Source organism: Lampris incognitus, chromosome 10 (genome assembly GCF_029633865.1).
Source record: "Lampris incognitus isolate fLamInc1 chromosome 10, fLamInc1.hap2, whole genome shotgun sequence".
NCBI lineage: Eukaryota > Metazoa > Chordata > Actinopteri > Lampriformes > Lampridae > Lampris > Lampris incognitus.
This window is the reverse complement of record NC_079220.1, coordinates 22,691,429-22,706,439: the sequence shown is the minus strand read 5'-3', so window position 1 is coordinate 22,706,439 and position 15,011 is coordinate 22,691,429. Positions and strand designations below refer to the sequence as shown.

The 15,011-nt window shown below is 43.3% G+C and overlaps 1 protein-coding gene across 2 annotated transcripts in view; it reads left to right on the top strand.

Moving 5' to 3' along the window:
* Positions 1 to 15,011, top strand: part of psmd3 (proteasome 26S subunit, non-ATPase 3) — a 45,203-nt gene that overhangs the window by 29,300 nt on the left and 892 nt on the right. For both annotated transcript variants that reach the window (XM_056287914.1, XM_056287913.1), the window contains 2 exons: positions 8,733 to 8,888; positions 10,566 to 10,616. In XM_056287914.1, coding sequence (XP_056143889.1) covers positions 8,733 to 8,888; positions 10,566 to 10,616 — 207 coding nt within the window. The remainder of the gene's footprint in view (positions 1 to 8,732; positions 8,889 to 10,565; positions 10,617 to 15,011) is intronic.

Genomic DNA, 15,011 nt, shown 5'->3' with positions numbered 1-15,011 from the left:
GCAAGGCGCAGTGCCGTTGCCTTCTAAGGTGCAAGCGGTGGCGGAATTTCCCCGCCCAGTCTCTGTTAAGGCATTGCAGGAATTCTTAGGCATGGTAAATTTCTATAACCGTTTCCTCCCTCACGCTGCCCACCTCCTTCAGCCATTTTACGAAGCCCTGCGGCTTAAGAAGGCTAACGACCCTGTCAACTGGACTCCCAAACAGGTCCAGGCCTTTGACGGAGCTAAGTGCGCCCTGGCTAACGCTGCCCTCCTCGCCCATCCCACACCCACGGCGTCCATAGCTTTAACAACCGATGCGTCTGACATAGCCGTGGGGGCTGAGGTTGAACAGCGTTTGGCGAATGCTTGGCAGCCACTCGCATTTTTTAGCCGCAAACTGCGAGGTAGCGAGCGCAAGTACAGCGTTTTTTACCGGGATTGCTGGCATTGTACCTTGCTTGCAACCCGGCATTTCCGCTTCCTGCTGGAGGGTCGGCCATTCACGGCTTATGTGGATCATAAACCGCTGACTTTCGCCATGTCCAAGGTGACTGAGCTGTGGTCTGCTCGTCACCTAGCGGCAATCTCTGAGTTCACAACGGACATTCAGCATGTGGCTGGGAAGTCCAACGCTGTTGCTGATTGTCTGTCACGTGTGCTTGTGTGTCCTGTGCACCTCGGTGTGGATTTCTCCGCTATGGCTGCCGACCAGCCCAGCGACCCGGACGTCCTTGCCCTTAGGTCAACGCGTACCGGCCTCAAGCTAGAGGATGCTGTGATGCAGGAAGGCAGTCCTGCCCTCCTCTGCGATGTCTCCACCAGCCGTCCCCGCCCCATTGTTCCAGTGGCCTGGCGCCGTCGAGTTTTCGATTCGATTCACTCCCTCTCGCACCCTGGAGTTCGGGCGTCGGTGAAGTTGGTCGGTTCCAAGTTCGTCTGGCCTGGCCTCCGCAAGGACGTCAAGGGGTGGGCAGCTGCATGTATAGCGTGCCAGCGCGCTAAGGTCCACCAGCACACTAAGTCGCCCCTCGAACCGTTTCCGATCCCTGCCAGACGTTTCGACCACGTGCATGTGGACCTGGTGGGCCCTCTACCTTCTTCACAGGGTTTTACGCACCTGCTCACAATGGTAGATCGGACCACCAGGCGGCCAGAGGCTGTCCCTCTGTCCTCCACAACATCCTCGAATGTTGCACGCGCTTTTCTTTCCTCCTGGGTCGCCCGTTTCGGCACTCCGTCAGATATCACCTCGGACAGGGGCCCCCAGTTCATGTCAGAGCTCTGGTCGGCACTTGCGCGATCCTTGGGTGTGCAGGTACACCGCACTACCGCGTACCACCCGCAGGCTAATGGCTTGTGTGAACGTTTTCAGCGGTCGCTCAAGGCAGCGCTGCGCTCTCGGATAGTAACTGGGTGGATCATTTACCTTGGGTTATGCTCGGGTTGCGTTCGGCTCCTAAGGAGGACCTCGACGCTTCGCCCGCTGAGCTGGTGCTCGGTCAGCCGCTCCGCGTCCCTGGGGAATTTTTGCCTGGGAGTTCCGCTCCTCGACCCCGTCCGGCCGTTTATCCTTTTTTGTCCGACAGCACTCGGGTTCCAGGCCCCGTTCACCACTGTTTTCCGCTGTCGTTCGAGCCTGCGGAGCTCATGTCGGCTCGTTTTGTCTTTGTACGGCATGATACTCACCGCTCGCCCCTCCAACCCCCATACGAAGGCCCATTTCGGGTTCTTGAGACGGGTCCTAAGGGTTTTGTGCTGGATATGGGTGGGCGTAGGGAGCGTGTCACGCTTGATAGGCTTAAACCGGCGCACAGGGTGGCAGGCGATGTTGTGTTTCCGGCCCAGGTTCCCCGTCGGGGTCGTCCTCCTTCCAGGACCGCGGCAGTGTCTTCACGGGTTCAGCATTCTGCTTCTCAGCCGGCATTGGACTGTGTTTCACCTACTGTTTCGGCTGAGGGACAGCAGGCTGCTTAAGCCTCCAGTGAGACACTAATTTTCTTTCCAGGAGTCCCTTCTGGGTGTTCGGGGGGGGCTGTGTGGCGGACACTAGGGGCTGTGCCTCTCACCCAGCAGGACTGTGAGCTGGGGGCGTGGTTTATGTTCCCGGGCTCGCTGGTGCAGGGTTGTTCCTGCTGCAGTTTTGATTTTTGGAGTTGAGGAATAAACATCAAACTCGCCTTCATCTCCTGTGTTTTTCCTCATCCTGCCACAATCCGTACATTATATAATAAACCATTAGCCCAAATTAAAATAAATGGGTACCTTTCAGACACTATTATATTAGAGCATGGTTCGAGACAAGGGTGTCCAATCTCACCGTTACTCTTTGCACTTTATATTGAGCCTCTTGCACAGTGGATAAGGCAGACTGAAAGCATCAAAGGCATCTGCATAAATGGAGAAGACCACAAACTGGCATTGTACGCTGATGATATTTTGATTTATTTAAGTAAAACCCAGAACTCATTTTCTGAATTAATGAAACTCCTAGAAACGTTTGGTAGATATGCAGGATACAAACTAAATGTAAAGAAAACGCAAATTTAGGCTTTTAATTATACCCCTTCAGAACACCTTAGGGAAAAATTCCCCCTCAATTGGAATCAGAACTCATTTAAATATTTAGGAATATACTTACCGAAAAAAATCTCAACACTGGCAGAGATAAATTATGGTCCCCTCTTAACAAAAATTAAAGATGACATACACAGATGGAATGCTGTCTCTTTCCTTGGTCTCAGTCATCGAATTGATTCCTTAAAGGTGAACATCCTTCCACAATATCCCTCTATTTCAAGCACTCCCTGTAGAAATTTCTTCAAAACAATTCTCTGAATTGAATAAGATAATTTCCAGATTTATTTGGCAGGGAATAAACCCAGGGTTAAACTCAAAACTCTACAACTACCAAGGGAGAAAGGAGGAATGTCATTACCCTGTTTCAAGGATTATTTTTATGCAGCTCAGACTAAACCCTTAATCAACATATGTAACCCAACATTTCATGCCAGGTGGAAAGATATTGAACTCTCCATTATGAATGATCCTCCAATTCATGCAGTATTGGCTCACAAAAATTTGGGAAGGTTTATAGATGAGGTGCAAAATCCATGGTTTAACGCCCAACTAAAAATCAGGAATATGATAAGAGAAGAATATAAATTGGGCCATACAATAAAAATAATTCAGTGGTGTACCTATGATCCTGAGTTCAAACCTTATAAAATGGATTATAGATTTAATTCCTGTATTTCAAAAGGAATAACAACATTCTATTCCCTAACAGAAAAGGGACACTTAAAAGACTTTGAAAACTTGAGGAAGGAATATGATCTTGAAAAATCTGATTTTTATAGGTATCTCCAGTACGTAATCATTTTGAACATAACATTAAAGATAAAACAGACTTTAATGATCCTATACTGAGGATATTTATTGGTGCCTGTCAAAAAGACTCAAATAGGGGTGTTGTCTTCAGATTTTATAAAGGCCTTATGACAAAAAATCCCACTCTACAGAATACATCAAAGAAAAATGGGAAAAAGAAGGTAACTTTACAATATCAGATGAGGATTGGCTTGATGTATGTAAATTCCATTGGAAATGCACCAACTCCCACATGTGGTGGGAGTTTTATTCGATTTTTTGTTACACCAAAACAGAAAGCACATTGATGGGAAGGACACCAAATGTTGGAGACAGTGTGGACTTCAGGAAGCCAACCACTGGCACATATTCTGGGAGTGCCCAATGATAAGACCTTTCTGGGCAGAGCTTCACAAAGCATTGAAAATCATACTTAATAATGATCTGCCCTTGCAATTTTCCACAATATTCTTAGGAAATGCCGATTTCCAGGCAGGACGGCTGGATGAATATTTATTTGGTATTTTGACATGTGCTGGTAAAAAAGCACTCACAAGGCATTGGTTACTTCCTGAACCCCCCACGATACAGGAGCGGATAGATATAGTAAATGACATTTATGTCATGGAAATATTACTTTTTCCCTCCGTCTTCAGAAAAAGAAGTTTGTTAAATTCTGGACCAAGTGGGTCAAATATGTGAGGCCCTTAAGGCCAGATTTTGTGGAGATATTGAATTAATTAGATTTTAATACACCCTCTCTCTCTACCCCTACACTCCTTTTCCCTACCACGTATTGGGAACCTTCACACTCTCCCTACCACAAACTGGGAATCCTCATATCACCTCTGTCCTGTATAGTCTTATGTACACACTTTACCTCTCCCAAATTGAATAAAGTTCTTAAAAGTTTGCCTTTTTATATATTTATTTTTTTGTTGTTGTTTTTTTTTTACTTGTAAGTTAAAAAAAACATGAATGGCAGAAGAAAATGAAACTGTTACTGTTTTGATATACATTTTGTAATATATACTGCTGTGAAAAATAAAGAATTTAAAAACAAAAATACTGACTGCCAGAAAACCAACAAACATCTCAGAAAACAAAACATCCCCTGGTACAACCCACCCTACAGTGATACCGTCAGTGTTGGGAGGGTTACTTTTAAAATATATTCCACTACAGATGACAGAATACATGTCATGAAATGTAATTTGTAGCGTATTCCATTACAAATTATATATATATATATATATATATATATATATATATATATATATACATACATACATACATACATACATACATACAGTCACTGGCCACTTTATTAGGTACACCTTGCTAGTACTGGGTTGGACCCCCTTTTGCCTTCAGAACTGCCTTAATCCTTCGTGGCATAGATTCAACAAGGTACTGGAAACATTCCTCAGAGAGTTTGGTCCATATTGACATGATAGCATCACGCAGTTGTTGCAGATTTGTCGGCTGCACATCCATGATGCGAATCTCCCGGTCCACCACATCCCAAAGGTGCTCTATTGGATTGAGATCTGGTGACTGTGGAGGCCATTTGAGTACAGTGAACTCATTGTCATGTTCAAGAAACCAGTCTGAGATGATTCGAGCTTTATGACATGGCGCATTATCCTGCTGGAAGTAGCCATCAGAAGATGGGAACACTGTGGTCATAAAGGGATGGACATGGTCAGCAGCAATACTCAGGTACGCTGTGGCATTGACACGATGCTCAATTGGTACTAAGGGGCCCAAAGTGTGCCAAGAAAATATCCCCCACACCATTACACCACCACCACCAGCCTGAACCGTTGATACAAGGCAGGATGGATCCATGCTTTCATGTTGTTGACGCCAAATTCTGACCCTACCATCCGAATGTCGCAGCAGAAATCGAGACTCATCAGACCAGGCAACGTTTTTCCAATCTTCTATTGTCCAATTTTGGTGAGCCTGTGCGAATTGTAGCCTCAGTTTCCTGTTCTTAGCTGACAGGAGTGGCACCCGGTGTGGTCTTCTGCTGCTGTAGCCCATCTGCCTCAAGGTTCGACGTGTTGTGCGTTCAGAGATGCTCTTCTGCATACCTCGGTTGTAATGAGTGGTTATTTGAGTTACTGTTGCCTTTCTATCAGCTCGAACCAGTCTGGCCATTCTCCTCTGACCTCTGGCATCAACAAGGCATTTTCGCCCACAGAACTGCCGCTCACTGGATATTTTCTATTTTTCGGACCATTCTCTGTAAACCCTAGAGATGGTTGTGCGTGAAAATCCCAGTAGATCAGCAGTTTCTGAAATACTCAGACCAGCCCGTCTGGCACCAACAACCATGCCACGTTCAAAGTCACTTAAATCACCTTTCTTCCCCATTCTGATGCTCGGTTTGAACTGCATCAGATCGTCTTGACCATGTCTACATGCCTAAATGCGTTGAGTTGCTGCCATGTGATTGGCTGATTAGAAATTTGCGTTAACGAGCAGTTGGACAGGTGTGCCTAATAAAGTGGCCGGTGAGTGTACATCTACTCATATATTTTCGTAATGTGTGTGTGTGTGTGTGTGTGTGTGTGTGGTGTTAGTGTGTGTGTGTGTGTGTGTTAGTTAGTGTAGATAGCGGGACCGAAAACTAAAGCACTTATGATCCTAATTCTTTTTGGAGGTGGTAGGTATTGTCTCAGAGAGTAAGGGAAAAATCCCAGAAAATTAAAATTGTGCATAATTATGCATAAATATGCAAAATATGCATTTTTCTAAAAATGGCTAAAAACCACTTTTCTCGGCATTTCAGATGATTCCGAGCATCTTTGATTTTTTCACCTATATCAAAAAAAAATTCTGGGACTTAGAAATGTTTTGGCATTATGCAAAATATATGCATTTTTGCAAAAATGCACTTATGATCTTAAATTTTTTTGGAGGTGGTAGGTATTGTTCCAGAGAGGACCAGAAAAATAGCAGAACATTAAAATAATTATAATAATTGTGCATAATTATGCAAAATATGCATTTTCTACAAATGGCTGAAAACCACTTTTCTCGGCATTTCAGATGATTCTGAGCATTTGGGGGGAGGGAGTTGGAGTGGGGGGGGGACCACTTTTCTCGACATTTCAAATGATTCTGAGCATTTGGGTGGAGGGAGTTGGAGTGGGGGGGGTTTAGGGGCAGGGGGAAGGCGGTTAGCTGGCAGGATGAAGAAAGAGGAGGGAGATTTAGACGGGTGGATAACCAAACCGCTACATTGTAGCAGGGTTCTTTCTTCTAGTCTACTCATATATTTTCGGAATGTGTGTGTGTGTGTGTGTGTGTGTGTGTGTGTGTGTGTGTTAGTGTAGATAGCGGGACCGAAAACTAAAGCACTTATGATCCTAATTCTTTTTGGAGGTGGTAGGTATTGTCTCAGAGAGTAAGGGAAAAATCCCAGAAAATAAAAATTATACATAATTATGCATAAATATGCAGAATATGCATTTTTCTAAAAATGGCTAAAAAAACACTTTTCTCGGTATTTCAGATGATTCTGAGCATCTTTGATTTTTTCACCCATATAATTTTTTTTTCTGGGTCACATTTTCATAATGTGTGTGTGTATGGCATTAGTGTGTGTGTGTTAGTTAGTGTAGATAGCAGGACCGAAAACTAAAGCATTTATGATCCTAATTCTTTTTGGAGGTGGTAGGTATTGTCTCAGAGAGAAAGGGAAAAATCCCAGACAATTAAAATTATGCATAATTATGTAAAATATGCATTTTTCTAAAAATGGCTTAAAAACCACTTTTCTCGGCATTTCAGATGATTCTGAGCATTTGGGGGGAGGGAGTTGGAGCGGGGGGGTTTAGGGGCGGGGGGGGTTAGCTGGCAGGATGAAGAGGAGGGAGATTTACTAGAAGAACCCCGCTACAATGTAGCGGTTTGGTTATCCACCCGTCTAAAATTCCCTCCTCTTCATCCTGCCAGCTAACCACCTTCCCCCTGCCCCTAACCCCCCCCCGCTCCAACTCCCTCCCTCCAAATGCTCAGAATCATCTGAAATGCCGAGAAAAGTGGTTTTTAGCCATTTTTAGAAAATGCATATTTTGCATAATTATGCATAATTATTTTTATTTTCTGCTATTTTTCTGGTCCTCTGTGGAACAATACCTACCACCTCCAAAAAAAATTAGTATCATAAGTGCATTTTTACAAAATGCATATTTTGCATAATGCCAAAACATGTCCCAGAAAATTTTTTTTATATAGGTGAAAAAATCAAAGATGTTCAGAATCATCTGAAATGCCGAGAAAAGTGGTTTTTAGCCATTTTTAGAAAAATGCATATTTTGCATATTTATGCATAATTATGCATAATTTTAATTTTCTGGGATTTTTCCCTTACTCTCTGAGACAATACTTACCACCTCCAAAAAGAATTAGGATCATAAGTGCTTTAGTTTTCGGTCCCGCTATCTACACTAACTAACACACACACACACTAACACCACACACACAGACATTACGAATATATATGAGTAAATATATATATTTGTTGCAATATAAAGCTTTGCCGTTTTATTGGTGCCCCTCTTTGTGACTTTTCCATTCTTTATTGGTGACAAAGTTTGCTTGTTTATTGTTAGAATCACAGATGGTGACATGGCATATTTTGAATTGATTACAGTGCCGATTCTGAGTTTACAATGGTTTGCTGTCTGTCACTGCTTATAGAGACCTGGTTATGAATTAACTGACAAAAAGGATGGCACACAAAGATACTGTGGTTCTGCAATAACATTAACATTAAGACAGGTGGAGACAATGATTGGACATGTTTGTGTTAGTTCTGTTACTGCCATGATTGGGCAGTGAGGACAAGATGGGAAAAGCAGCCTTGCCATAGGCAAAGTAAGGCTTCATGGAATTAATTGTTTGCCTGGGTTTACAGAAATTGAATTATTCAATATCATCTAAACTTTTTAATCAAAATATTCCCTTAAACTGATTATTCCCAGTATTTGGGTTGCTGACTTCCATGTAAACTTAACCATTGATCGTGTTACTAAGGCCAGTACTGGCCATGTAAAATGTTTTCTTCAGTCCAAATATCACTCTCCCTACTTTCCAACTATGAAATCTGTCACCATTTTCCTTTCCATCCCCAAGTCAGCTTCAACCAGAAAGGTTGTGTTCTGTATAAATGTCACTGTCACTATTTGTGACAGTGTAAGTCAAGCAATGAATTAACTTAAACTCACTATCCCCATTTTTTTTATTTCCTCTCTTAGCTCTCTCCATTTTTACTGCAAATTATTTATGACAGCAAGGCCAGTTTTAACCAGAGATACTCCCTCTTTCTGTCTCTGTGTTTCTCTATGCCTTGCTTTTTTCTTTCTCAGGCTATTCGCGATGGAGTCATTGAGGCCAGTATCAACCATGAGAAAGGTTTTGTCCAGTCTAAGGAAACCATGGATATCTATGGAACCAGAGAACCCCAGCTAGCCTTTCATCAGAGGATCTCCTTCTGCCTGGACATTCACAACATGTCTGTCAAGGTCGGGTCAGCACACACACACGCGCACGCATTTCAGATAATTCAGCAGATTCTGTTTTCTGTAAAAGCCCACCAAAGATCCCCCCCCCACTGGCTGACAGTGGAAATGACAGCTGACTTTAAGAAAGCATGGCGGTTTAGCTAAAGAAGGAAGAACTGAGCCCATCCCCTACCTAAACATTTCTCCTCCACATGTTGTCATGCCAAGTTTATGCATCTTGTCATTACCCGCATCTTATCAACATTATTATTTTGTCCAAGCTGGGTTGATGGGTTCAGAATACAGTCAAATTATCCATGTACAATTGCTTTCTTTTCATAGTCTAAATGTTGATAGATGTGTGTTGGCCCAAAGAGATCGTGAAACCCAAACAAACATTACATTTCAGAAACGGACCTCAAAAAAAGCTGTTTTTCCCTTCATATTCTGGTGTTTAGTTGGCCAGCTAACAACCACATAATAATGATAATAATAATATACTACTACTACTACTACTTTTGGCTGCTCCTGTTAGGGGTGATTTAATAATAATTATATATACATATGAATTATATAGAATGATATATAATATATAATGATAATAATAATATCTTAATTTTTATAGCACTTTTCAAAAGCAAGGTGACAAAGTGTTTCACAGTTACAAAATTAAAACAGAAGGAGTCTGACATAACAATAGACTGTTCAGTACAAACAAACTATAAGAATAATAATGGGAAAGCAAACAATAAAAGCAATTTACAGTTTAAATAGGTGATTTAAAAGATGATACGGATTTTACAGCCACATGTGGATGTTATTCTTCTCCTCTGGTCATTTGTTTTTTATTACAAAGATAGAAATATTACAAAAATTAGATAATTTAGCCAAGTTCGTCAGGAAAATGTGCTTATTATTTCAGCATCAGTAAAGGGAAAGTGCCCTTTTGATAAGCTCAGTGACCTGCCCACATTTACAGTCAACCCTATGATGGCTGCTTTCAGTAGCTGTAGTAAATGTTTCCTGTAAATTGGGCCACTAGTGACAGGTTTGCTGGGTATCCTTTATGGTTTCAAGTTCTGACATTTAGTCAGAACATGGATAACGCACTAGCTTTATGTCCGAATTTGTCTTCAGTATGAATGCTCATCTTGGAGTGTGGCAACAGCATTGTTAATCTTATATTGTGCATCAGTAAATGTGCTTTAAAAAGCTTTGTTTCAGTGTTGCTAAATTGTGTATCGATTTTTGTCAGAGTAGGATTACATTAATGACTTGATGTGTATCCTCACACTTGGGTTCATAAGCGTTTAAGTTCAGTCCAAATAAAACCCCAGTTTGCAAGGAAATGCACGTCTGTAGAATATGTAGGAGTTTAAGTAGTTTCACATTGGCATTTGTCAGGCGACTTATAAAACCAGAGGACCCTCGTTCAAGCCTGAGTACTAGTCACCATCCACCTCACAGAGGAGTCCATACACACTGTATAAGGGTATTAACACCTGTGTAAGGTTGGTTGTTCTACAGTTGGCCCTGATCTCTGACCTTGCTTAAAAGGAAAATTTCTGATGATAACATGCCTAATGTCATTAATGTTTCATTAAATGAGTTTTTTTTTTTACGATAAAGATAGGGGATCTTCAGCTTTGTCTCCCCCTGTGTATCTTTTCTAATGAGGTGTTTTGTCTTACCCTGTAGGCCATGCGGTTCCCCCCGAAAGCCTACAACAAAGACCTGGAGTCCGCAGAGGTACCAATGTCACTCTTTTTATTTAGGTGTCTTTTTCTTTTTTTCCAATTGTAGAAACATGTGTGTCAGCCCTGTGATGGGCCTGTCCAGGGTGTCTCCCCGCCTGCCACCCAGTGACTGCTGGGGTAGGCTCCAGCATTCCTGCAGGAAGGTACTTGGTGTGTCATCAGGACAGAGGAAGGAAGACAAGGAGACTTGGTGGTGGAATGAGGAAGTACAGCAAAGTATACAGAGGAAGAGGTTGGCAAAGAAGAAGTGGGATAGTCAGAGAGATGAAGAAAGTAGACAGGAATACAAGAAGATGCAGCGTAAAGCGAAGAAAGAGGTGACAAAGGCAAAGCAAAAGGCGTATGGTGAGTTGTATGACAGGTTAGACACTAAGGAAGGAGAAAAGGACTTGTACCGATTGGCTAGACAGAGGGACCGAGCTGCGAAGGATGTATAGCAAGTTAGGGCGATCAAGGATAGAGATGGAAATGTGCTGACAAGCGAGGAGAGTGTGCTGAGAAGGTGGAAGGAGTACTTTGAGGGGCTGATGAATGAAGAAAATGAGAGAGAGAGAGAGAAGGTTGGATGATGTAGGGATAGTGAATCAGGAAGTTCAGTGGATTAGCAAGGAGGAAGTGAGGGTAGCTATGAAGAGGATGAAGAGTGGAAAGGCAGTTGGTCCTGATGACATACCTTTGGAGGCACGGAGATGTTTAGGAGAGATAGCAGTGGGGTTTTTAACTAGATTGTTTAACACAATCTTGGAAAGGGAGAAGAAGCATACTGGTACCGATTTTCAAGAACAAGGGTGATGTGCAGAACTGTAGCAACTACAGAGGTATAAAGTTGATCAGCCACAGCATGAAGATTTGGGAAAGCGTAATAGAAGCTAGGTTAAGAGGAGAGGTGACGAATAGCGAGCAGCAGTATGGTTTCATGCCACGAAAGAGCACCACTGATGCGATGTTTGCTTTGAGAATGTTGATTGAGAAGTATAGAGAACGCCAGAAAGAGTTGCATTGTGTCTTTGTAGATTTAGAGAAAGCATGCGACAGGGTGCCGAGAGAGGAGGTGCGGTATTGTATGAGGAAGTCGGGAGTTGCAGAGAAGTATGTAGGAGTGGTGCAGGATATGTATGAGGGAAGTGTGACAATGGTGAGGTGTGCGTTTGGAATGACAGATGGGTTCAAGGTGGAGGTGGGATTACATTAAAGATCGGCTCTGAGCCCTTTCTTGTTTGCAATGGTGATGGACAGGTTGACGGACAAGATCAGGCAGGCGTCTCCATGGACGATGATGTTCGCGGATGACATTGTGATCTGTAGCAAGAGTAGGGTGCAGGTTGAGGAGAGGTGGAGGTATGCACTGGAGAGAAGAGGAATGAAAGTCAGTAGGAGCAAGACGGAATACCTATGTGTGAATGAGAGGGAGGACAGTGGAATGGTCAGGATGCAAGGAGTGGAGGTGACGAAGGCATATGAGTTTAAATACTTGGGGTCAACTGTCCAAAGTAACGGGGAGTGCAGTAGAGAGGTGAAGAAGAGACTGCAGGCAGGGTGGAGTGGGTGGAGAAGAGTGTCAGGAGTGATTTGCGACAGAAGGGTACTAGCAAGAGTTAAAGGGAAGGTTTACAAGATGGTTGTGAGACCAGCTATGTTATATGGTTTGGAGACAGTGGCACTGACGAAAAGACAGGAGGCAGAGCTGGAGGTGGCAGAGTTGAAGATGCTAAGATTTTCACTGGGAGTGACGAAGAAGGACAGAATTAGGAATGATTATATTAGAGGGACCGCTCAAGTTGGACGGTTTGGAGGCAAAGCAAGAGAGGCAAGATTGAGATGGCTTGGACATGTGTGGAGGAGAGATGCTGAGTATATTGGGAGAAGGATGCTGAATATGGAGCTGCCAGGAAAGAGGAAAAGAGGAAGGCCAAAGAGGAGGTTTATGGATGTGGTGAGGGAGGATATGCAGGTGGCTGGTGTGACAGAGGAAGACGCAGAAGACAGGAAGAAATGGAAATGGATGATCCGCTGTGGCGACCCCTAACGTGGAGCAGCCAAAAGTGGTAGTAGATCCCTGCGGCCCTGAGAGCAGGATAAGTGGTTTGGATAATGGATGGATGTAGAAACATGCTTGAGTTTTTTTAACAACTTAGTTTTTTTTTTTGAAGCAACACCTTCTTCCTAAATTGAAAAAGCATTGAAACTTACCATCAAAGACCGTGGCCCTTTATGGCCACGAGGGGTGCAGTGTCTCCACAGAGAGGTTGAGCAAAATAGGAGTGGAGAGTTTTCAATTTGGCAATGGTTATAGGAAAAATGGAGGAAGAGTAAACTTTGACCACAGTAGATAATTTTCTCAATGTTTACTCATAGCAACACCTAAATCAAAAGGACACATCTTTAACCTTATTATCTGCGTCTGTGTTTATTCTGCTACACTTACATCATTTGGTACCAAGATCAGCCCAGCACTAACAGAGGATTTTTCACATTTAAGATGATAGCAAATTCACAAAAATGGTATAGGGTTAGTTGCTTTTTAAACCACATGATTTTAAACCACTTAGGTCAATATCCTGTCAGCATGTGTTAATGTTAGTTTTCCTATCCATCCTGTATGTTTATGACAAATTCTGCAATACTTGGCACGCTTGCCACTTTGGTGGCGCAGTGGTTAGCGCTGTTGCCTTACAGTAAGAAGGTCCTGGATTCGAACACCGAGGCTGTCCAACCTTGGGGGTTATCCCAGGTCGTCCTCTGTGTGGAGTTTGCATGTTCTGCCCATGTCTGCGGTGGGTTTTCTTTGGGTGCTCCGGTTTCCCCCACCATCAAAAAGACATGCATGTTAGGGTTAATACCCCTGTCTGTGCTCCTGACCAAAGCAATGGCAAGACGAACTGGAGTTGGTCCCCGGATGCTGCACGGCGGCTGGCCACTGCTCCTAGCTACACAGCTAGGATGGGTTAAATGTAGAGCGTAATTTCCCTATGGGGATTAATATAAGATATCAAAATAAAAAAGAAATACTCCAGAGAACTAATATATGCTGATTTTACTCATTTGTGATGGTTCATTAATTTTGCACTCATTCTATTAAGATATTTTTAAGTTCCTCTTCCATAAAGCATGTGAGATACTCTTGTTTTTTTCCACTTTAAAGAGCTGTGTTCATGTCCTGGTGTTTTTATGTTGAACCTCTCCACCAAGAGGAAGTTCCCTAAACGTGCACGCTTACTCGAACTTTCTCTTTCCAAATTTGTTAAGTCCCCAAAACTGGGTTGTTCACGGATTAATGAACCGGGGCCATCCGGGGCTCAGCACTGCCACATAGCATCTCAAACATCTTCAGGTGGAGTTGACCACCAGCAAATAAAAACAAAAAACCTCTTCCTTCAAAAACTTGTTTATTCATACATTTTTACTCCGCCTTTATTGTTAAAAGAATACACATTACATGCTGGCCATTCAAATAAATAAGGATTCCGGTTTTTTTTGTTTAAAAGTTGCATCATTACTTTCGTGGTCATTGGCCAGCTAACGGTCGTATCCACTGACTGCCACGCCCAACTTATGCAGGATCCGGCGAAGGTGCATCACTGGAGAAAATGTCTGGTCAGTGTGTCCAGTAACACTGGAGTTGTCATCATGAGTTTATTAACCGGAGGGAAAATTTCCTCACCGTGGCATCCCTAGTGGGAATATCAGACAAATTGCATGGTATACACACTGACAGCTCAGTCTGTCACGCGCATGTGTGTAACACAGGATGGTATCGCCTGGCGGAGTTAATAACTACAGGCCTATGCATGCAAAAGATAGTCTTCCTGACTGAACTTTCACTGAAGCTCCATTTGGGCTGGAGGCCAGTATGTGGCATAGATGGATGGCAAGGTAGGGAGTAAAATAGCTGAGAAACTGACAGGTTTAATAACAGAATGCAATTAAATTAAATTAATGTAATTGCTCTGACATTCAGGTGGCACAGTGGTTAGCATCGTCGCCTCACAACAAGAAGGTGCTGGGTTTGAGCCCTGGGGTAGTCGAACCTAGGGGGTCGTCCTCTGTGTGGAGTTTGCATGTTCTCCCCGTGTCTGCGTGAGTTTCCTCCAGGTGCTCCGGCTTCCTCCCACAGTCGAAAGACATGTAGGTCAGGTGAATCGGCTGTACTAAATTGTCCCTAGGTGTGAATGTGTGTGTTTTGGCCCTGTGATGGCCTAGCGGCCTGTCCAGGGTGTCTCCCCGCCTGCTGCCCAGTGACTGCTGGGATAGGCTTCAGCATCCCCGTGACCCTGAGAGCAGGATAAGTGGTTTGGATAATATATGGATGGATGCTCTGATATTCAGCTTAAACAGTGTTTTGATTTTACTAAACAGTGCTTTTGCAAGATAGTGTGCAATCTTGTAG